The 25,383-nt window shown below is 39.5% G+C and overlaps 1 protein-coding gene across 1 annotated transcript in view; it reads right to left on the reverse strand.

Annotated features, from left to right (window-relative positions):
• Positions 1-23,232, reverse strand: part of PIK3R1 (phosphoinositide-3-kinase, regulatory subunit 1 (alpha)) — a 56,432-nt gene extending 33,200 nt beyond the window's left edge. The window contains exon 1 of the mRNA XM_009327264.1: positions 22,492-23,232. Coding sequence (XP_009325539.1) covers positions 22,492-22,825 — 334 coding nt within the window. The 5' untranslated portion in view covers positions 22,826-23,232. The remainder of the gene's footprint in view (positions 1-22,491) is intronic.
• Positions 23,233-25,383: the final 2,151 nt, after the last annotated feature.

Below are 25,383 nucleotides of genomic sequence, written 5' to 3' on the forward strand. Positions count from 1 at the left end.
TAAGGCAGTGGTATGAATTGAGGCAGTCCCATGTACTCCTGTGTGCTGACTGCTAGCGACCCCCAGACCAGAGACAGCAGTGCTTCAGGAGACTGCACTGAGAACACACCAAAAGCCATGCCTGCGGAAACACGAGTTCAGATCCTGTAACAGTGGAAGTGTAACCAGGAGGTACCTCCGCATGGATGACGGCACAGCCTGATGCTTCTCACAGCCCTGTGGTGGCAGCTGGTCCAGATGCAGAGTCTCAGCCATCGTGGCCCCCTCAGCACCTGCTTTCATCAGCTGGGGAAGAAAGGCTACATGAGCCTCAAAACCCGTCACAGAGTGAAGCAACTCTTACTGACACAAAACGCCTAACTTCTAGTGAGAGGGCATTTCATCGTCCATTATATGTTTCTTTATAGACTTAAGAAGCAGCAAGTTCCTGCAGAAACTTTCGGTAGAACAGTATGAAAGATTAAAAAACCCCTAAATCCTATGGAGCTAGTTTCCACAGAGATCTGTGCTTCGGCTTCAATGCCAGACCAAGGCACAAAAAGATGAGTCTGGCATTACAAATAAATACCAGAGAGAAATTCACTGAGATTTGAGGATCATAACCTTGCCTTGCCATTTGCAATTTCAGAAAGCCTAATTGCATTTACCAAAAGAACAGGCAGAGTGTTCAGAACTGCCCAACTGCTATTAGCAAAAGTTTTCACTGGGCAAGGATGAAAGACAAGAAGGTGAGAGCAAAGACAAAGAAGCTGATGTCACTGTGTGTCTCAGATAAATCGAGGACTGCAATAGATAGTAAATTCAGCTGCAACTGTTGAAAGAGAAAAATACCTCTCCTTAGACCATACTGACCTGAGATAATTTAGATTGGCTATAGTTAATTCTCCTAGAGACTGAAAGCATCACTGAAAGCAGCAGGAGTAAGAGCTGTTCAGCGCTCAACCACCTTCTCCAGTACTGGTTTCATTAGAAGATTTTTAAAAGACAGCACTATTCATGGAAAAATATGAAAGAGATTTAAGATTCAGTGAATTTGACACATCATTACAAGTGGCTTAATAAGTCTGTCTACTATTACTTGTCTTTTATTTTTATCAGGTGTCGTCAATCGGGCAGACTGCGGACTCAGAATACCACAGAAGCCTTGGCAGTCAAAGGAGACTAGATCCAGGAGAAATGAAGAGAGGTGAAGACTATCCCAGCACTAGAAAAAGGAATGGTCTGGCCCACCAACACTATCAGCCTTCGGGCTCACAAGAAGCCCATTTTTATGAAGGCAGAAAAATGTCTGTGAGTCAAGATTTATTGCGATATGAATGACCCCAGAGCTATGAAAAGGAATAGGGAAATGATGCCTGCTGGTGACCTTACATGACTGGAGTACAACTGGGAAGCTGGATGGAAATACTGCCAATTCTAAAATCCTTCAGTACTATGTGGCCAACGCAGTCTACTTCTTCCATCGGTCGGTAGGCGTTGGGTATGAACTAGAGTACAAAGTGACAACTTCATTCAGATATTCTCTGCTAATGGTACACTGAAGATTTTAGCCACAGAAGGAAATACAGATCTGTACTGAAAAACTGGTTTATCACATCAGCTGTCACTCCTCTTTTTCCTTTGTCTTCAATGGAGAAACACCTGAATAAAGCAAAACACCCTTCCCAGGGCATCTCAATGACAACATTTAACCCTCATGGATAAACAATACTCTGTTAATATGCTTCTGGACTTCAAATAGCTTTTTAAAGCATCCATATTTCTGCTGTGATCCTACATCAGTAGTACAGAGTGACAAGAACTTTTCCAAGGGGCTTATTCCAAAGGATCATGACTGCAGGAGTTCTCACCTGCATGACCTTCTGAACTCCAGTCAGTTCCAGCGCACCACCCAAAACGCAAAGCCAGCACTTCCAGAATCCTCTGCATGAGGTAGGTACTGACAACATCACCTATAAGCTTGAAAAAGGGGCATTTCAAACTGACTTTTGTAGAAAAATGTACACAACTTGTTGTAATATATGTGGCACTTAACAGAATAAGGCCAGGCAGTCATTTTCCCAGGAGAACAAATGTATGTATATTATGATTGGGCCATTTATAGTCCAACCCACTGAATCTAGGAGAGTCAGAATAAAAACCGAGTGTTACTTCATTTTATCCTGGCTACACATAATATGTGGAAAAAGACATAGTCACCTGTATAAATCAATGCTGTAACTGAGACAAGTCAAATACTTTGCCTAGATACTTTCCAGGGTTATCAGCACATATATGCAAGCAATGATCTGATTGATAAAATATCATGTGCACAGTGATTATGCAGGAAGTTTGGGGGGCTGGGAGAACTAATTACTCTCTTCATCCCCATTTATAAAGTTGCACCAGCTGCACTCTCAGGGCTAAGGAGAATAGGGGCAACTATGGGAACAGAAGGGAAACAAGCCCAGGCAAATACAGATTAGCGCAAGAAAATAATCTATGAACAATAGATGGCAGAACTAGATGGAACAAAGCTTTGATTTGATATAGAAAGTCATAATGTATAATGTACCAATTCTCCCAAAAGAAATCTGGGGTCTCTTCACCCTTCTCTGACACAAAAATGAATGCTTGTCACAGAGCTGCTGCATTAATCAACAAAGAATTCCTCGAAGACAAAACAAAATGAAAGTGCAGAGAAAGAAAGAAAAAAAAAAGATGGTGTCTAGCTTGAGGGAAGTTTAGCTGCACAAATAAGCAGAAAAATAAAACCACCAAGCAACACAGTGTTGAATACTATATTCCTTTATAATACTTTAATACTTTTAATCGTGGCTGCTAATCACGTTTCACACCTATTAATTTAATGTTTCATAAAGCCCTATTTCTACCATCTGTTAAAAGGGAAGAGATACTGTCTGTACTGGGAAGGAATTCTGTACATAATATTCTATCAGATTAAACCTCAGTAACTTTATGAATTATGAGCTGTCAGGGACTTTTCTCATCTGCTACAGAATATACTTCTTAGAAATAGGAACTATAAATAAGACAACAGATGTTCTTTGTTGGCTTCAACTGACGCACAGATCATTTTTAAAAAGCAGCCTGTCGTTAAGACTGTTGTAGACAGTATTCTGCTTCCCTCTGTGGGTGAGCTTTTGCAATACTCCATTTCAAACTAGAACTGAATTTAGGATTTGAAATGGCTGCAACTATTTACAATTAGTATTAACATAATTAGAGAAACAAGCAGCCCTGTTCTGAGGAAAAATTGCAAGGCTTACAAAAAAAATATTAGCTAAGTGCAATACTCTGGCATGCAGTACACTGCATTGTAATGCCATACATAATGCATAAACTGTTTCACAAAAGAAACCCCCAAAAAACCCAAGGAAGAGATGTGAAAACTGCCTGCTTATTCAACTGTTCTTTCAAAGAGCTATGAGATAAGCAGAAAAATAAGAAATAAGCAAGAATCTAGTAAAAGATGCCTTCTGCTTCTAAGTAGAGGAAAGCACCCAATAAGCTGAGGAGCACAGAGGGGGCCCAGGACAGACACCGCTGGAGCTGAACTCCAAGCAGGCTGGCACCAGGGCTTTGTTACTGCTGGTCTCCGGGAGAGGTGCGTCTCACCTCCTTCCAGTGGTCTGGAGCACAGGGCATAGCTAGAGGCTTCCCACGCTTTTCTCAGTGATGGCAGACTGATGCTTCATTTCCTCGCACCCCGCATTCTCAGGGATCACCCCAAGCCCTGGGTGACGTGCAAGAGCACAGCAGGTAGCAGTGTTCTCACAGTCCCTAGAGCATCACTTTAAATGGAAGAGCAGGTTAATGCCTCTAAACAGAACGAGCCAGTACAATCCTCAGAGCGTGATTCTGAGGACAAAGAAAGTATTTTAATAAGCCAACACCTATTTTTTGTGTCTTGCTGATGTCTGCAGGTTCCCTGCCAGCAGTTTTCAGTCAGAGATATTAGAAGATGAGAGGTAAAATGTGGTGTGGGTACCAAGTTACTGCATCCCCACAAGCAAGGAGGTGATGACAGAGGTGACAGTAAGGGAGGGACAGGACAGGGTCAACCAAGAAGCTGGACCCAGTGAAGTGCAAAACATTAACTCTTTCATCAAGTCGGGCTTGTTATATTCCCTCCTCCTCCTTCAGGATTGTTGCTCCAGGGCTAGAAAAGAGCTGAGCTCTACAAGAATTTGAGTAATTCTGCTCAGTTCTCCTCAGAGATATTAACTGGCAATGGAAAACTTACCATTCCAGCTTCTGGCAGTGGTTTGACATGAAACCATACATGGTATCAAGAAGGAAAATATATGACATTGAATATTCAAGTGTAGTGTGGATAGCGCAGGTGTGAGGACAAACAGCATGTTCCGCTGGCAGCTGCACCTTGTGACCTACTTATCAGGTTCCCAGCGCAACCTTCAGGGTTATTGTTGTCATTAAACATCCAGATTGCAGTAGTAGTAGTACCTAGAAGCCCTTATCAGAATCGGAACAAACTTGTGATAGTTCTCTACAAACAAATCATAAGACCAGTAAGGGAGGTTTTACTAAGCTATGTCTTAGAATTGATGCCAGCTGCCTTCCCACGAACTCTACCTCATCTTTCCCAAGGATATTAAAGCCATGATATTCTATTAACTTCTGCGCTCTAGACTTTTTTTAAAAAAAGGAACAGTGAAACTCTAGTAAAAGCATGATTTATTTTCAAGATACTATATGTAAGTTAATATATTTACATGGTATTTTACTACAGTCACTCTACAAGGAATCAGCAGCAAAGCTCCCTCTGTCTGATGCCTGCTATACTACACAGACAAATAAAGAAAACTACATTAGAAGAGCATCAAGACCACTAGGTCAAGCACTCAAAACTTAAGACAACAAAGAACTAAGACTGCATGTACAATTTGAATCTGAGTTCTTCCTTTCGTCTCTTTCCACATAATGAAATAGCATTCTTCCCATGAAATTACTCTGCCCATTTCAGCACACAAAGCCTAGTGCTCTCAAGCGACAGAACCCAGCTGGAGAATTGAGGTATTTATTACCTGGAGCATTATCTAGATTGTACAAGGACACATGGTCACCCAGTAGGCTCATATTCTCCTGTTTACTTTCCCCTTCAAACTTGAATTTTCTATTAGCTCAACTCGACTTCCCATGCAAGAGTACTTTGCTCCACAACTTGTTCTCGAGTTCTTCCTAGCAAGTGGGGAAGGAAAAACGTACTCTGTTGTTCCTGGAAACCTTTGTCACATAAGAGAAAGACAGCTGCCTATCTTTTAAGGGAAGGAATGCTGATGTCCATCTCAAGAGGCACTTGAAAATTTTAGTTCTGGCCAGCTAGTGGAGAGTCATGGTGAGATGATTTCAATGAACTCCATCAGGTAAAACTTCACAGATCGAGTGAGTTCCCGTGCTGGAACCTTTTTTACCTAAAAAGCAGTGACATGTATTTTCTTCTGTAGTTTGGCCCTAACCTACCAAGACTACTAACCTCAATTCCCTTTCCACATAACCATGGTGATGGTTAATAATGGTGCTCCAGCAGCATATGTTCTTTGTAACCGAGACAGGACTGCTGGATGGACATTCACTGTGAGATACTGGGAATGCTGGAACTTGCTCCAGAATGACCTGTCTCACCTGTAAAGGACCCCTGTTCCTTACTGCTGTTTCTTTTTTGTTGGTACCATGAATTTGTTTCTTACGCGAGGCCATCACTGGTTTGTGATAATAACTTTGTTTGAGAAGCATATTTTAAAACATACTCTTTTTATTCAATAATCGCAATACATAAAAATTAAGGACAGTATGTTGTTTTGCTCTGAAAGAATACTTTGTTTTGCTACCTTTTTGCTGTGGAGAAACTAATGGGGAAAAAATGCCAACAAATCCCCCTCAAACTATACACAGGCAAGCAATAGAGAGGAAAAGAATAAGCTCTTCACTACTGCAAGAAAAAGATATTGTGTATTACTGTGCTTGAGAAGTCAAGTTGTTTAGATCTAGAAGATTTACATAAAAGCACTGGCAGAAGCTGCTGACAGATAAAAGCCAAAACAGCTCCTTCATCTTTTGGGAATTATGGGAAACATTTATAAGTACACAGAAAGTTAAAAATAATGAGTGTATAGCAGTCACCCAGAAAAAAAAATGCAAACAATGGTAACAGCAGTTCAGCATCAGAAGGGCTTTTTTATTCTGGAAACTAATGTATTTCAAAGCAAGCCTTTTTCCTCCTCTTAAAAAAAAAAAAAAGGGAAGAAAAAGCTTAGGGCTCTAGCTGTAGTAACAGAAATACAGCAATGCTGAAAGGCACTCTTATAAGAAAGTAAAACTGGGTTAATCCTTACAGCCATTAAGCCATGGGCTGATCTGACATAGATACAGAAGCAACAACATTATTAGGAAATTCCTGAACTGGGTCTACAGAGAGTTAATCCCACTATCGTCTTTAATTTCAGATGAAGAAGAAAACTCTCAGTCTGTATGTGATAAGATTTTTTTCACCCATCTCATACACCTGTCGAGATTTCTCTGCATAGCAATGTCAGCATTCATTTCTCATTCCGATATATTTCACACTATCAAGATGCTATATAAAAAGGATGTCACAGAACATGAAGTACTTAACACATGAACTTAAAGACGTCTTTTCCATAAACCACTGTTTGTTCACACTCCACTGCTGAAGTAACTTTAATTTAGACCTTAGCAGTTAAAGTGGTGAATGAACTTCATGGACCTTTACAAAGCAGTCAGGGTCTCAACTGGCTGGCTAACTGCAACTGGACAAAGACCTTTATTTGTGTACTGTCTAGCATACTGCATTGCAGAAATTCATATAGTGCAAAATCTATTTATTGGAAGTGTAAAAAAAGAATTAAAAATAACAACAAAGATGGTGCTAATGAAAAGCTAGCATGAAAAACTGGCTCTTTTCACATCACTGTCTGCAAGCCAAACATTAACTGAAGTCAGGGTAAGCAGGTATGGAAGAGGATTTCAGTCTGCATTGGGAGTATTCATTTGCAAAGAGACTAAAAGCAAGAGGCAAATCCTCTCTTTAAGAAAACCCAAGCATAATTCTAAGCACTTCAACTCAGAGAAATCCTTTTGCAACCTCCATGCAACCCTACAGCATTCTTGGGGTCTAAAACAAAGAAAAATGTGTCCCTCTTGAAAACAAGCAGTGTGTTGTGAAGGAGTGAGACTGAGCAGAAGAGGCTGAAATAACTGCAGAAAGTATTTTGTAAGTGGTCTTGGAAAGCCTAAACTGCAGAGGGGCTGTGCAAACTAAAAAAACATACACATCCGGTTAAGAACTGACAACATGTTCCCCCTGTGATTTTCAACTCAGGTGGCTCAAATGAAAGCTGCTCTTCCAAGGAAGAAGCCAGGGAGGCAGAAGCTCTTTTTATGTCCTCTACAAAGACTCAAGAGGCAAGCAAGAAGTACTCTGACCTGCTGCTTCCCTTCCTTGCCTCTGCCACCGGGCAGCTGCCCTACACTGGCCTACTCCAGCACAGGGGAACATGCTGTCGACATTCTCCAACTTCCCTCTACAAAATTCATGGGGAGCAGCATCAGTGCTCAAGTTGACTGCCTCTGAACTCAGGGGAGTACTGAGTGTATAAATGAGCATGCCAAAAAATACTATTCTGTTGAATATTTAAGTGCTGCAAGTGTACAGAGCTTCTACAGGTCTCACACACAAAAACCCCAAAACAGTTGTTCCACCACCCTGCTCCTGCCGATAAAGTTAGCTAGTCTTCTAACTAACCCATCCATATCTGAAATATATAATGTCTATCTATACATCCATCTCTATTTCCACATATGTACAATCAGAGCTTAAAGCTACAATCACTCAGTTGTTTCAGAATGTCGATTATAGGATGCAATAAAGGAGTAAAAATATATCCCTGACTTGCACAAGATGTGATCAAACATGTGAAAAGGTTTTCCAGCTATGACTCACTAAGAAATGGGTGGAGGTTTGTAAGGCTGCTGGCTGGAAGGAGTAAGCCCTCTTCCACATTGGCCAGCAAGAACTGGGAATTGGCTGCTATTCTGTCAAAAGGCCAGGTATATCCTGGTTGTTTTCCTGCTATCGTACCGGGGATGGGGGGGGAGGAAGAGAAAAAAAGGAAGTCTTACATGTCTGTTTTTGTTATTGTGCTCCAGAGGAATCCCTTGGTCATCTTGCCAAAAGAAAGAACCAGAGTTACCTTTATTTGACCCTACCAGAATGGAACACCTCTTTCTCATTCCATTTTACCTTTTTAAAGGAATTTATTTATTTATTTAAATGTGGGCCATGCCAAGAAGGGAAAGGATGGCTCACTTCACTCCCAGATGGAGAATCCTTCCGAAAAAACAGCTCCCTGTCGAGAACAGAAGGAAGAGGAATACATTAACTTTAAACTGACCTGATTCTTACAGGCTTACGACTCCATTTTTAAGTGTAGTTCACACGAACTGCATGCTACATCGGACAAGCATCTTTCTACCTATCTCTCCTTCTAATTTTACCCCTCCAAACTTGTCCATGAAGCCGGAAAAACTTGTATCCTAATTAGCTCAGCCGTGGCATCTTCAGAGAACTTTACTGAGGCTTTTACAAGATAAAGCTCCTCAAAAATGGTAGATGCAGCAGATAGCTGGTGTAACTCACCTAAGCTCTGCTACGCTACCGCCAGGTACCTAATTCTTGCAGGACTCAGAATTGCGAATCAGGAGCCTGCCACCTCCCAAAGGGTTCTAATATTTCATGGTAAATGTGCCACTAATAGCCTCTTTTAGAGGTATCAGTATGAGCAATCATCTAAACCTAGGCCTTGTTTTAAGGAAAATGAAAACGCTTTTTGGTTTTCTTGTTTGTTTTTTTTTTTAAATACCATATTTGTTGATCTCTCAGGGGACCCAGTCCTTCTGCTTCTCTTTTTCTTGTGTTCCACTACATCAGTCAGCTTCCCACATTTCAAGCTTTGCTCTCAAACTGAGAACTCTCTGGAGACAGAGCAAGGTGGCTGGTTATTCTAATGGCATTCAGCTGGGAATAAAAAAATGCAAAGGACCAAGTGAATATTCTAATCAGTGTTGCCTGAGGTTGTGAAGGGACCCAACTTGAGCAAGAAAGTCCAAGGCCACAGGTGTAGACTTCTCTAGACACACATATTCAACTTGTTTGGCTGCTGCTTCCAAAACCTTGCAAGATAGTTTAGTTCTAAACTACTGTGTATAAAGACTGGGTTGGTTTTTGTTTTGTTTTCCCCAAAACAGCTACAAATTACATATCACCAAATTACATGCAGAATTTTAACACATACTGCGAGTTAATACTGTAGTCTTGCATCAAGCTAATAAAGACTAAGAACAAAGTTTCAGAGCCTATTAGAGTGTCCACTTATGCCATGGTCTGACAGTGCTTTGTAAAGCTTCAAAGCAAGCTGGTTTTGTTTGTTTTTTTTAATTTGAGTCAGGAAAATAAGCATGGATTAAAGATTTCTGACAGGCTGCAAACAGGTGACCAAAACTTAACATGACAGAAAACTCTGTATTTTCCAAAACATTAAATTCATATTGAAGTGAGAGAACTTCATGCTTTTACTTCTGCATGGCTATCAACTTGAGCCCAATAGAACAAATTGGAACCACATTTAAGTCTACTTTTTCCTGCTGGCTTTATAGCTTCCCCATGTTTTCTGCACATTACACGTTCTCTCTCAGCATTTGGTCTCTTTCTCCTTCTGGCATTCTGTAATCCTGCCAGCCAAAGAGCTTTGCTTTTAATAAGTAGATCTGCCAACTTAAACACTAGTCTCCTAAGGCAATCAAATAATGAAACACACATGTATGTACTTGCACGTAATCTGTCAAATGCCTCTGTAGCCCACTACAAACGATTTTTGCAATTTGGAGTTTTCATAGGAGCATGCATTCATACACTCTTGGTTTTCAAAGATCAAATCCCCTGATTCTTCAGAGTCCTGTGTCTTATTTGTACATACAAACCCAATGACCCTGCAATTTCCATACCGGTATCTAGAAGACACAAAATATGAAAAACCTAAAAACACAAAGGTTGTGCAGACAACTTCATATGGAGTAAGCCTATCCTTCAACTTGGCATAGAGGCCTGCTGCAAGACGGCACCGATTCCTCCATGGCAGAACACTCTTCCCATGTTTCCAGTGTGTCTGGAAAGTTAATGAATAACCATTCCAGGTATCAAGAGTATTTTTCATACCTCCCCCATTACCCATCTATCATCCACACTGAAGCTGCCTCGATTTCCACTTTCTAAACTAGTATTTCCCAAAAGAGAAATGCAATGTATGATGCTAGCAACAGAGTAATCCAGGAAAAAACTTTGTCACACTAGGATGAAGGTGCACTGCCACACCTCTTGATTAAATAAGGTTGCAGTTTGCAACATGGCAGAATAAAGATGGTAGCAAAAACATCTTTCAAGTAAACGAGTTACTGATTTGTACTAGAAAACTAAAATCAGGTTTCAAGGACTGTAATTTACTATATAATGTCATCATTTGCAAAAATTCCTGCATTGTGAATCACAACTACGATACAGTGAAAAAAAATGGTGCATACTAGATATGCACCATAAAAACGCAAAGCAAAAAGTACTGAAAACATGCACATCCCTGAAATGCATATTTCTATTGCAAGACATGCTTTACATGTACAACAAAGTACTGAGAACTTGAAATCTGAGAACTTTGAATTCTCAGAATCGGGAAACAAGTGAGACAACAGTAAATTATGTCACCACATCTGTTGAATCTGTGCACTCACATTCTAATAATTCTTTTGCTTTTGATGCTTATATTTGGATTCCAGCTGGTGAAGCTGGATGATGCAGGCAGAGGTATGCCAGGAAGATTTGTTCTGCAAGGAATTGTCTTGGACACCCAGTACTCAATAACTGAAGCCAGCCATGGAGTAAGCAGATGGTACTCGCTCCTTGTGACAAATAAAGCTGTACACTGTGAAACCTAATGCAGTTCGGGTTCCTCGTTTTAGTTATCTCAATGAAAATTCAAGTGTTAGAGTTAAGAGTTCTTTAAGTTAAGAGTTCTGTCCCCAGATTCAGTTTTCTGAAGTGTTTTTCCACATGACCTCCCTATTACAAGGAGATCAACCTTAAACTATCTTAAAACAGTAGTTATTTTTTTCATTGTCTTTTTGGTCTACCTCATTCCTTCCTGGAATCATGATACCACCATTGCTCACAACAGTGAGCAGAAGATGACTTAGTATTTGTGAATATGAATATGTGGTTATCAGCCACATCACTGGAAAGAGCAGAAGAGGCAATGAAGAAACCTGTTTCCAGAGAGGAGCGTGAAGGCTGTGAAGAAAAGGTGGCTTAAGACCACAAACTGAACAACCAGAATGAAGCAATTCCCATTCAGTGAAGACCTCGACAATGAACAAAGCAAGGATAAGCGGCAAAAGGGGGCAGGTGACTATGTAATTAAAAACTATATCAGATGGCATACACTCCAAGAAGGTGTAATTACATGTACAAACACAAGTTTCAGATGCATAGTTTTGCAATCTTAGCAATGTTCTCCTACTATAGTGCGTAATTCTCTGTATATATGCACATGCATCAAGGTAATAAAACACTATTTATTGTAAATGTAATAATTTGTTACAGTAACAGAATATACAATTAAAACTGTCACCACATCATTTCCTCAATTATAAGAAACCCTCGTTACTATCACACTAGTTACTCAAACAGGCAGCCCTAAGAAAAAAAACAGGCTTGCCAAAGTATCTAGCAGCATGGAGTAAATTTTTCGTATGCATTAGTGAAGAGGACTGAATACAATGGAAGAAAATAACTTGGTGAAAATAATCTCTGTACTGTCATCACCAAATACCATTAAATGTGTGTGTGTGTCCCCCAAATGAAGACCTTTCTACTACTAAATTTGCAATTCTTACTATATAATGGACATACAAATGGCTAAACAGTTAAGTCATCTACATTAAATATGTACTAAAGGGAGGAGTTTGGACTAATTAGGAACGCACTTTAAATCTATCTAGAAGTTATGACCTTGATACAGGAATTACTGAGTGAAACTCCATGCCCTGCATTAGCCCAACACCCCAGAAGAAATGATCGTAACAGTGTTTCCCTTCTGTGACTTCGAAATCCGTGAAAGGACAGTCAGACACTGTTCTTTACATCAGTGTTTATCGTGTAGTATTTCATGCACATTCATATTATATGCAATCTGGTACACTGGAATCTCTTCAGGACAGAGCTAGCATTTATGCTCCAGACCCTAGAGGCGATGGGAATTTTGTCTGAGAGAAGTGAGAGTAAGAACTGTGGGATTTGTCGCAATGCTGCTAAACTTTGACTATAGGTCTGATCCTGTTCCTTCTGAAGTCAGAATGGGTTTTGCCACCAATTTAAGGAAAAGCAGAATAGGAGCCTGCTGCTTCTTGTATGAACAAGTCTTTTAAGTAAACAAAAAAAATCCCAACCATGTATAATATTTTCAAGAACATCAAAACTTTAAAATAATCTTATTTTTAGTTTGCATCCAAAGGGATTTTGAATAAAACATTTGAATACTCTGTTTAGAATAGAGCAGTTCACATTAACAAGCATGGGCATGTTCCATCTAAAATACCAGACAATTTACCACAGGATTTGATTGACTGGCTATTTAGATCAAACAGACAATGAAAAGCAAAAAAAAAAAACCCCAACCATTCTCATCTTATTGGCGTGTTCTTACTGTGTCATAATAAAACCCTAGATATTTGTCTTAGAGGAAACATCTGGAGAAAAAGCATAACAGTTGGTAACTGTCTTCCCCTTTTTTGCTAAACTGTACATGCAATTCAAAGTCCTGCATCTTAAATCACTGGGGAAGGCACCCACAGCCCACTATCCTTTTCAGTGCAAGTTTTAATATCGAAGATAGAAGAGACTTTTAACTATCACTATGAGGTTAGTCCTCATAAAGCAATGATTAATATTACACACAACAGACGAATGCCAAATGTTCCTCTAGCAGACAGTCAGAATTCTCCCAAAAGCCAGAAAGCTGCTCAAAAGAAGCAAGACTTCATGCTAGTTGCTCTGTTGTAAACGTTAAGCCAGTGATCTAATATAACCCCCAAAAAGTGTCCTGATAATAATGGGATTGTGAAAATCTCTCAATTCACGTAGGGGGCTACAGCTTACACACACTACCAGAAGGGTTTTGGAGTTGTCAGCACTAAGTTTGACCCAAGAGGAAGTTAGAAAAACATGAAAGCGGTGGGGAATGCATGCTAATCTTTCAACCAATGGTAATAAATTATAAATACAGCACAGCAAAAAGAATTAAAACATTCATCCCTCTGTGCCCTTGAGGACCCCTCACTGAGTGAACAGAGGTCCTTTATTTCCAGATATTTGAGATGAAATTTTTGCTACTTGCTGTTTTCAATATGCATTCCTTAACACTTTCTCTATTGACCAGGCCAGATTGCGAGTACCACTGAAAAACCCTTTATTCTCAGAACTGGCTTGCACTTGAACAAAAGGCCTCCCTAAATCTTTCTCTCCATAAGAAAATTGCTTATGTAGGCTAACGACTAGCTACGCAATTCTGGCTTCAGAACAATGGAGCAGATTTGTACTGGCAAGAATATATTCTAAATTATACTCAAACATCTGTACAGATTTGACTCCAAAGTACCCAAAATAACTTGCTTCAGAATGTCAAGGGATGACATTTTCTGATGTTTCTCCCAAGGGAATGGCTATATTGCAAACAGTGCAATAAATATCTAATGAAGAATGAAAGGCTGTATTACAGTAAGAGGCACAAAGCCTGGTCAGCCAAGAGCATCCTAGGGGACCTCTCAAAGAGCATCGACCCCTCGCAGAAGACCCATGAATCAGCGGAGACGGGAAGACCATGGGAGCAGATCACACCTCACTGCACCCCACAGTGCCCTGGAGCCTCACAGCCCTTTGCAGACCACGGCAGGGCAGATGCCCCTCAAGCGTGCGCCAGTCAACTAGGAGGAAAGCAGGAAATCATGAAGGGCTTTGCCATGGCCTCTGTTGCTCCTCACCTGTGCCAAGCAGCTGTGTCTCAGCAAGGAGACAATTCAAGCCTAAGTTCATAAACGTAACAGTCATTTTTGTGTATCCGTCCAGGTGCAGTACACGAAAAATTGTGAATTAGCAATAGAGGACTAGAATGTGTGGTCACAGGGTTGAACACCATGTGCAAGTAGGAAAAGGACTGCAAACTTCGCCCTTAACTGCTATTTCTGCAATGTTCCTGGATAGAAAGATAACAAAACCAGACACAGCTGTACAGTCTTATCTACCACTGCATGTAATTAGTGGTTTCTTTCATTAATTCCCTAATTCAAGCACTTTGGTCTACATCCAGCCAAGAACAGCTTAGGAAGAGGGCTTGGAAATTAAAAGGTAACCTCACGAACTAAAAGCCTTCCCTTTGAGGCAGGCTGCTGGAGATGCTGTAACATGCTCCAAAACATGGGTCTGTAGCGTCTGATGCCATTTAAAAGTTTCTTCGCCAAGAATAATCCTCCATGCTTATCTGCTACCTACCAGTCTTGTCCAAGTGGGATGGGGAGATCTAGGAAGAAATCAGTGACAGCACTGAAGTTTTCTCTCCTAACCCCAACAAATAAATTTCACTGTTATATCTGTAAACAAGACATACAAAAGTGGTGCAGCCATGCCTCCTGGGAGGTGCATTCCCTCCTCGGACTACAGATCTCAGGTTGTGCTACTCTCCCTTCCTTCCCAGCTGGTGAGCAGGAGGCTACAGCACAGAAGTGCTCGGACATGCCGCATCCAACAAATCCAGTCCCACAGGGGAGAAAGAGCAAGGAAGAGACCCCTTGAATTACACCAATATGATGTGTTTAAGCAGAATAGTTTGACTTTTGGCCACTATTTTTACATTTTTAAGTGTGCATGTTTTTTAGAAGGAAGCATCAAAACTTTAAAGGAAAGCAGAGTTAACTTTGTCTGGTTTTCCAACATACAGAAACTCAATTCAAAAAAAAAAAAAAAGGTAAAGAAACCACAGAGAAGAATCAGCCTCATCTATGCCTTGCCTATTTACTGAAAAATACAATAGCTGCTCAAGAGCTTCTGGAAGCTGAGTGGACCAGAAGTAACTGCTCTTCCTGCAGCATCTTCCCATCCCAGACACCACCAAGTGATTGGCCAGCATGAATGGAAATGGGTATGTTCAGACCTGCCAAGGGTACATCTCACTTCTTGCCCTCAACACCCACAATCTCTAGTGAAGAAACTCAGAGATTAACCTCTGGGAAATGCTCTAACACAGCAAATGATGCCAAGCGTATACAAACAGATCCAGTGGATTACACAAGCAAATTGTCTGACAGCTAACTGAACTGTTAAAAACCTTTTCCATCATTCATGCCATAGTTTACATAGTAGTTTTGAAGTAGAAGATAGTCTTAAAAAGATATTTTTAAAGTGTAGAAACATTTCATCTTGACCTAGCTCAGGGCAGTAACATGTTTTTGAAACTCTGTCCTGAAGATTTTGATTATAGATCCTTATTACCTGAAAAGCTGTCAGCTTAAGTATTATTTTTAAATGCTGCCTTACATGCAAACTGTTTTATAAAGTGGATCAATACGTGAAAATAAAGAATAGTGTTTGGGTGCCATTCTTGTGGACTGCTGCATACAGCATTCATAGAAGACTGAACAAAAAGCAGTCAAGTTAGTACAAAAAGTTACACCTGCTAACACTTTACCAAAAGACTACAGGCAATGTCCAAGGATGCAGGCATTTCTATATTAAAGTGCAAAAAATGTAATACATAACAAAAAAGAAAAAAAAAAAACCTCTTCTATTAGTGAAACCACAAAATAGGATTGTATTTTAGACATGTATTTTGCTGAAAGCATGAACCGAAGTTACCAAGTATTAGCCACAGTTATTACTTTTTTTTTCTAAAGCCAAAAATTCTCTTTAAATTCTTGTAAGTACCTAGATTCTCACCAAAGTATTCTCAGGACTTAAAATCCTTCTCCAGTTAAAATAAATATTTCTTTAAAATCCTGTAATTCCCCATGTCATTCTTAGCTATGAAAATAAAGCAGTTCTTTGTATTCTAGCCTTCAGATTGATTTCATGGATGTTCATTACGGAAAGCAGCTTTGGAGCAGGACGCAGATGTGAAAGAGTGCACAGCCAGCTGCAGTTACAACACCTGTGTTCTTTCACACAAGAAAATCTGGATGCATGTATGGCATCACACAACTATTTAAGTGGGCACAGTTATTTGCTCTGGGTGCAGAATGATCCATTCTTGGCAAAGACTTAGCACCATGTGTTGCTGAAACTCACAAACTGATGTTATCATATGCAAGCCTAAGTAAGAACCAGTGTTTTTTTCAGATGTTCCTGGATCACAGCTACAGGAGCAGATCAAGATGATTCAAAGGGAGAGGAGCGGGCTACTTCACCATTGCCTTGTTTTAAATCTGCCCCAGGAGCAGATACCTCCCTGTCAGCAGGAGGTATTAACAGACTGAATCAGTATTACAGAAAGCTAAAGAAAGATAAGCAAAGTCACTCAACATAATGCCACTGTTGTAACTATAGAAAGGCATATTAAAATTGGTGCGATACAAAACAGACAAGTATTTCTTGTAGCATCAAAATAGGAGTGTCTTATTCTTTCACAACGTGAAACACAACGTGTAACAAAAAGCAGTATTTTTTTAGACTAATTGATACAGCTGGGGGAAAAAAAAAGATGCATTTCAGCCACACGAACCTTTTCAGGTCTGAGGTCATCTCTGAGGATTAAAACGGGGTTCTGTGTGCCCCAAGTAATGTATTTTTCCCAGAAATATCAATTGCTCAATTAAAATATTCTTCTCAAAAGCTCTCTCTCGCTTTTACTCTTATCTTTATTATTATTAAAACACAACATGGAAGATGCTGGGTTTGAAGCTCATTCCTCCCTCTTGCTTCCTTCCTCCTCTACCAGCAGGTGGGGCCATGCATCAACTATGAACTTACTCAGGTTCACTGTTAATGTGCAATTTGTACTAGTACTTGCAAGCGTATCCCTGTGCTCTCTGTGGTGCTTACAAAGACTTTTTTAGTTACCATAATCCTGATTTTATCACTGAAAAAAATGTTCTGTCTCACTTTAATGCAGCTTGCAAAATCTTCATTTTCATTAGCGATAAAGCAGGTGGCAAAAATATTGTTTTCAGATGCATGCGCTCATCTGGCAGCTAGAAATTTGCCTTGTACACCAAGAAACGTGACAACAAGCTCTCTGGCAGGCACCTGCCCCATTTCTCAGTGCAAGTCAAAAGCAACCGACTTGTGAAGTTCATGACTGCAGGGCAGTTCTGATGACTGCACCAGGACAAAGGCTTACACTCAAACCCGGCTTTTTAGAATGAATCCAAGGGCTCTGGATTGAATGGCAAATACATTTACCAAATGCGATAGTGACTCATCACTTCACCCCATAATTTCCTTTTTCCATTTCCCTAAATCAGGAGAGATGATGACTGTTTTCTTTCCAATAGAGGCTCCAGGCTCGCTGCATTCCGCTCACTCTTACGTCCCCTAATTTACAAATGTAAATAATTTTCAGAAATGCAATCGTTCTACTGGCTTTATAGCAAAATTAAAGAAACAAATTCAGCATATTCAGTTCAAGCATGCACAAATGGTTTTATGCTCTCTGTCAGTCTGGATCTTTGTCAGACATTGCATAACCTAGTCTCTGAGAGGAAAGAGTTTCCAAATGTTCCGTGTCATTATCTGTCTAATTTGCTGATCTGTATCTGTTCTAAGAGAAAAGCATAAAGAAAGTTTGGTTGTTTGGTTTTTTTTTTTTAAGACATCTATGTTATAGTTTCATCACAAGAAGGAAGAGTTTTGGATTATTTTTAGGCTCTAACTCAGCTGAAATGGTACGAAGTGTCAACATACACAACCCTTTTAAGTTAGACAGGAAGTCACAGGAAGCTCCAAAACATCAAAACAGACAAATTATTAATATAAAGTTCTGGTCTGCCCTTCTGCAATCTGACCTTCATTTCAAAGTGGGAATTTAGCATGTCAAGTTAAATCTGAAAGTATTTCTGTCAATCAATCAAAGTTTTATGCTCCAAAGTCTGCTTAAGATCAGCCTTCACAAACCAGGTAGAGAAACAATAATGTATGAACCAACTCTAAATGTATGCAGCTGTATCAGATGAGCTGAATCAAAGTGCACAAAACACAGCTGGACTCAGTACAGCTCAGGCACTTTTCATTTTCAAAGAGTTGGGCAAGACAGGGCAAAGTGAGAGGAACCAGCCCTATGTAGCTCCAATTTAAAAAAGAAAGCATTTCAAGAAAAAAAAAATCATATCAAATCTTTACTGCTTCATGTAAACTTCAGATGTCTAGTGGAGAGCCTAAAGATGACCCTATACTGGGTCTCCACTGTTGCAAGTGCCTTGATCCTTCCAGCAGCAGCCAGTCACCCCTGCCTCGTGGGAGAAGAAACCTGAGGAAAAGGCAGGTTGGGCCAGTGAGAGCCTCACACCAGCAAAAGGAATTAAATTTGCCTTGCCATAGCCCTGACCTGCACCAGGCCTGAAACTGAAAGGTGCTAGAGACTTCCTGGGGCTCTTATACCCCCTTTATTTTCATATCTTTTCAGATGCAATAAAAAAAAAAAAGCCCCACAAACTCAGACTAAATCTACTTCTTTACTCACAAAGGTAAGGGGAAAACAGGCAAAATGCAACAGTCCCAAAATTTCAGTCAAGAAGACCCAGTTCCAGTCTTGACCAACGGTTCTAAAAATTTAAATGGGTTATGGATAAAATAAAAATCTGGGGAAAGATTTGACCTAAGTGTTGTAATAAATAAATGAATGTTTTAACAGGTTCTGAGACCACCAGCAGTTGTATTTGTCTTCAGATTGGCTTTTAATATTTAAAGAGCTCCCTATTTATAAGTAAGACTGATTGCATAAAACACTTGCCTGATGAGCAACTCTGCCCGTGTTACTAGCCTCATCGACTGCAAAGTCTGTTCAGATATCTATGATTATTTGTATATGAGTACTGCAGCATTCTGAATACTGGTAGCATTGTGCCTAAATATTGTTTTGTATTAGACCAAATTTACAATCTGGACATCGGTGAGCAAGTGATCAAGCTTAACAAGGCCAGGGAAAAAAAAAACATTCAGAATAAATAATTAAGTATTAAAGAGTACTTTAAAGAATAATACAGAAAGTATTTTCTTTAAAAAAATAAATCTATGTATTTAGTAAAATTAAAAGAACACATATGAATATATATAGTCTTTAAAAATCTCCAATTACATTTCTGATATTCTTATTCAACATATGCACAACAGGAGTACATACAGAATTGACTCTTCACAGAATGAAAAAAGTATATGGATTGCAAATAACTGAGGTACATTAAGAAGTCTGCTTCCAGTTCTCCATTAATTTGTCATTTTGACCCACAGCAGTTTCAAATCATCAAGTACTGAAAATGTAAACTTGACTGTATTTGGTCAAGCAAGTTTCATACTATACATGAATTTATTTGAAATACACTCTAGGAGTGTAGGAAGAAGTACCATCCTGGGAAGAATCTTCTGGCCCACTGCCCATTACGTTGGCTGCTGGACAATATTAACTGTGCTATTCCCTGCACCAAATCTTATATACAAAAATAATGAAGCCACCTGAAAGTCAAACGTACATTGCTACATTATTCTTTATCTGAACTGTATTTCTGCCTGCACCTCTGGTTTCACCATAGGTATCATTTTTGTATTATTCTGCTCACTTAAAAATTTTACCTTCATTTTGTTTGTTATAAAACTCTCTCAGAGCAAAATTCCCAGATTTGTTTCTAAGATTTAAAGTGCTCTGCCTTAGTTCTTTACAGTAAAAAGATCTGTAAAGAGACCACTTATTATTACTTTTCCCAATTTCTTTTAAGTAAACATACATTATTTTAAAAGTAATTAAACTTAACTCTTGAGCTATTTGGAGTTCAAATTTCAGTGTTTTCGCTAATTCTGTTGAGGGGGGTCTGATCCCTGGTCCTAGGGCATTACTGAAGGTGCCTAGCCTTTCACATGAAGCTTAAAAATCTTTAATTCAAAAGGAGTTAGGGAAACTTAGCTTATTTTTTTTTTAATCAGAAAAATACAAGGCTGGATTGCAAGCTGATTCATAAACATTTTGGAGCATGGCAGGACCATGTGTGTAGACTTTGAGATTAAGATTCCCAGTTAAATTAGCACATTTTCTTGTTTCAAATCCCCACAGTGCCAAGCTATTAAAAATACATACATTGTATGTAAATAGTACTCTGTCTAGAGGCAATAAACTTCAGTTTAGGAGAGATCTAGTCACTAAGGCTTGGGGCACTGTCTCATCCCAAGGAAGCAGAAAAGCCTACATTTAAGCAGAGCCCCCCAGATCTGCAGCAGAATTTCCCAGAGTAACTCCCAGCAGCCGAAGCTCCCATAAATGTCTGTTACAAACGCAGTCCCGGGGCAGGCTCGGAAGCTGCAAGATTAACACCAGGACTTCCCAGCACACAGCTGTGGCCAGCTCAGAGTGTGGAGCTGTGAACAGGAGCATCAAGCAAGCTTCAGTACAGAGACCAAGCAAGTTACAAAGCACTATTTTAAGTTTACAGCAATAAATGCATCAAAGTCTGGGATGTCGGTTACTTCACCAAAGCATGCACATGTAAAGAATGAGATTTTCTTTCCACCCTCTGCCTCTCAAAATGACCTGTCAGCATTGAGGTGTCTATCCAAAGAGCCATGTTTATTCTGCAGTTACATATGATGGAGACAACTATCTCTGCAGGTGGGTTAAGAAAAAAAAGTCATGTTACTTGATCAGCACATATTAATATCCAATACAAGGAATGATTAAAGAAGTAATAGTGTTTTCTTTCAAAAGCAAATACCCCATTTTCAGAATTAATCTAATGAGAAACCGTGAGATTCTAATCACTAGAGGCTAAGAGTTCGAGGACTTAAGGAATAGGGACAGTATAACCTAAAATGCCACTACACCCCCATCTGCCCCACCTTCATTCTAACAATGATGTACACTTAGGCATTATATACTTGCAAGCAATTCTTGAGGGCTTAAGGACATTGCTATATAAAACAGTTCAGATTTCCTCTTTATTAAGCCCCCAACAACCTAGAAATGCTTCTGCCAGGCTTCCACTTGGTTGCCACATACAATTTTCTGTATTTCCATTCATATCTTCATTGATTATCAGCACAGCTGAATATAAACTCATAATAGGCACAGTGGGATGAAAGCTGATGAACTGGTACCACAACTTTGCAAGTGGTGCTGCAAACATTTCTATGGAGGCAGAGGGTGATGCTACTATTCAGGACTATGCTGTCACTGTGAGAATCAGGATCACATACTACAACTTGCATTTCCTACAGCTGGAAATACTGACAATTTAAGACGTGTTAGATGTTGAAGCAATATAAGCCATTCTAGACTTTTGAGAAGTGAAAGACCAATGTAAAATCTATCCTAAACAGACTTGGCTTGTTGATACGTACAACCCAAATATCTAAATGTCGGTAGGTAAAGGAGACAAATCACTTGGAGGAAGGGTGGTTTGTTTTTTTTTACCCTGAAGTTTTTCCAATTAAAAAAAGAGAAAAGACTCTTTCTTCTATTAACAGAAGAGTTTTGATCAAATTGAGTTCTGCACAATACACTGTTGCAAATGTAGGTTAGAAAGCAACCTGTGTTTAAACAAAGGAAATGTCTTTCTTTTTTTATATAAGTGCTATTTTTTCTACTGCATGCACTACCCCCAAAAAATGTTAAATCTGAATTTCTCTTTATTATCATTCCCTTGTTCATTTTTAAATACCTGCTCTTACCTTTAATGCCACAGGTAAACCTCCATGACAAAGTACATATTTTTTGCTGTTAGCAAGGGATTTATGATAGGAACATACTGTTTATTTGGAATCTGTACTGTCGGATACACCAAGAAGTTTCTTAATAGTGAGTTTGATGAACCACAGAGGGAAATACTTCCACCAGTTTCTTAGAAACCTAAAATAAATGCTACCCTGCTCATTCTCCATTTAAGTCTTTACAATTGTGAATTATAAGCACACTTTCCAACCTGTGAGATGTACCTCACACTGTCATTGGTCTCTGTGGTGCCTGAGACAAAGCACATGAAATTACAAAGTGTGAGCTAAAAAATTCTGAAGTAGAAACAATTCTTAATTGACTGAAGTGAGCCATGTGCTAAAAAAGCTGATCAGCAGGTGTTATACACATAAATGTACAGACAAGTCTATGAAACAAAAATATCTGAAAAACATGGGGGACACACATGCCTTCAGAGAACAGTACTGACCTTGCTGCTCACTCTCTGCTTCAACTTTTGCAGGACTTGGTGCTACAGGAAGGGGTCGAGGAGGACGAGGCTTTGGAGTCGGGGGAGATATTTTTTTTCTTCCAATGTACTCTACGTAAGTTCCTGGGAAATCCCCCCTCTCCCCTGTGGTTTCATTAAAGCCATTTAACCAACCAATTTCCTCAGGCTTTGCTTCTTCCCCTTCACTGAATCCAAGTGCTAGTAAGGTACCTTTATTCACAGTTAATATATCCCCTAAGTGCAAGTCAATGTCTTCTTCTCGCTCTTTTTTGTAGTCATATAAAGCTCTGTATTGATATCCTTCGGCACTCATCTTGGCAAACGATTTAACATTCAAAAGTGTTATTAAACAGTATGAAAATGCAATTGTCCAGTTATGTTTTTATGTACAGATTCAAGATGTATTAAATGGGATAATAAAAATGTCAATAGCAATGTAAAAGTAAAAATCCACCAGAGAATCAAAAAGCACCAGGATCTGTCATTTCACTGCTGATGTTTTTACTGATGTATTTATTCTGAGTCAATGATTGTTGCAGAAGTATGTGTTCCACTTCTTCTATGTCTAGCAATATTCTTCCAATTAGTTCCTCTTCTGGGCTTGCTGGCACTTCTGGGTCTCCATACCCAAGCTCAGCTGATCCTTGTAGCTAGTCACACCTTCTTCATTTGTACTTGCCACAGATTGCCCATGTACCTTAAATACTCTGCCACTGAATTCTGCACACATGCTCTTCCTGGAAAAAGAAGAGAAAACTGGTGAAATCATTTCAAATTCTCTTGACGATGGTGAACTTGGGATTCCACTTACGACTTAAGATTTCTGCAACCCTGGCAGAGGTTGTATCCCACAAAAGAGCCCTAAATAACAGTAAAATAAGGCGACCTCACAAAAAAAATCTGCCAGCTAACACTTGTGTTTTTATAAAGGATGTATGTCTAATTACTTGAACCAAATTTGCACCCCTGCAGTATGAGGCATGCTTCCTTCTCTGTGGCTTATGGCTACTGAAGTCTCAGAATGAGAGGGCTAAGCCCTGGAGCTATCTCTGTAGTGCAATATTTAACCTGGCAGCAAGATTTTACATGTTATCTCTGTGAAGACACACGGCGACAACCCTTCCCGACAAGAGGTCTGCCAGGACAGAGGAGGAGCTCACTGTAATTAGCGCTGACACTTACCACTGGGGTATTCAGTCTCCTGCTGTTTATGCAGAGCATGAGGATGGGCAACAATCCCCAGCCCAAAGCCTATATTCCAAAAACCTATTGGTGGGAGCGGTCTTTTCATAATCTGCAGGAGAACCAAAAAGTCCAAAATGCTTTTACTTGATGAGTACCATATTTCTGTTTTCTTAAAAAGAGGGGCTTCCCCACTCCCCCCATCTTCCAGATGTTTTTTTAACGTGTTTATGGTATAATACTAGAAAAAACAATCAGCAACTGAAACAGGCACACCCAGACCACCTAAGGAGCACTAGCAGGAGGAAAGTATCAGGGTGTATGCTTAAATTACGCTAAAGGCAAGAGAATACAGGCCTGAACATTTGACTCAAGGTTGCCCAACCATAAAGTAAAAAGGAAAAATATGACTAAAAAAGAATCAGTTTAGGAAACAGTAGCTTAAAAACATATAGAACAGTGAAAGTTTTCTAAACATTATTTCAATTGTTACTCATTTTCATCTACTTAAAAAGGCAAGCCCAATCATAATTTGAAATGCTACACTAGGAACCAGAAAGTGCTAACTACTCAAAGTTGCACTGAAACTCCTAAACTACAGCTGAATAAAAAGACCTGAGGGGGCTATGTAATACCAGTAAGTAAAATATTGACTGTGTACTAGGTACTTAGTGTACAGAAAGCTGATTTTTTTGACAAACACTTCCTTTTACATTGTAAAGGGACACCAGTAGACAGGGCTGGAACAGGGAACCTCTGACAACTCTTTTCCACACCATTTTCTCTAATGTCTCAGTCATCAATTCCCTGGAACATGACTAACTGACAAGCTAAACAGTGTTTATAAGAATGTATAGGGGCTTCCTTTGCCAGTGAATGACCCTGATCCCTAATTTGTATGCGGCTCCTCTTCAGTCCATCAGGTCTAAATATAATTCCCTGCAGCTTATTGCGCAACATCTGCTGTAACAGAACACAGAAGGTCTTGTAAGTTCTCGAAGAACTTCCTTATCATTGCTTCCAACCAGTTTTTGCTGTAGAAAAGAATTATCTGAGCCTGAATTAGACTTCTCATTTCAAAAAGCCTACACACAAGTAGGCTTGTGTGTATTACTAAAATAAAATATTACTAAAATAAATATTTTAGTAACTTGCAAATCTATCCACGTGGATTAGGCATCCAGCTCCCACCAAAGTTTTAATGAGAAATTCCTGCAGCCACTTCTGAAAAACCAAACTATGCTGCTTAGCTCACACTACCAAACATCACAGCCTTTGCAATGAACATGAAGAGAGTTTCACTGATACTTCATTTTGCCTCTTCTACCAGAGGACAGCATACAGACAAGAACTAGGGGGGAAAAAAAGGAAACAAAAATCTAAAGCACAAGTATCAATTAAATTGTACAGAAGCCTTTTCAAAAGCATGGGTTCCTCCCATTTCGCATAGCAAGGGAACAAAATGCACTTACACACCTTAGATCTAAGTGTTGGAGCTAATCTAAATGTTTCGAATCAAAACCAACTATGCACAGCAAAACCTGCTAGAAAATTACCACTTTGACTACATTAAATATTCCAAAATATTTATTTTCTTTTTAAGAAAGGTTCAACAAGTGCTCTGCTACAATTACTCATTTCACTCCTACTGCCTACGGGCATTTTGGCAGTCAACGAAGTAAGTCTTCT

This window comes from Pygoscelis adeliae, unplaced genomic scaffold (genome assembly GCF_000699105.1).
Source record: "Pygoscelis adeliae isolate BGI_AS28 unplaced genomic scaffold, ASM69910v1 Scaffold26, whole genome shotgun sequence".
In the NCBI taxonomy this organism is placed as follows: domain Eukaryota; kingdom Metazoa; phylum Chordata; class Aves; order Sphenisciformes; family Spheniscidae; genus Pygoscelis; species Pygoscelis adeliae.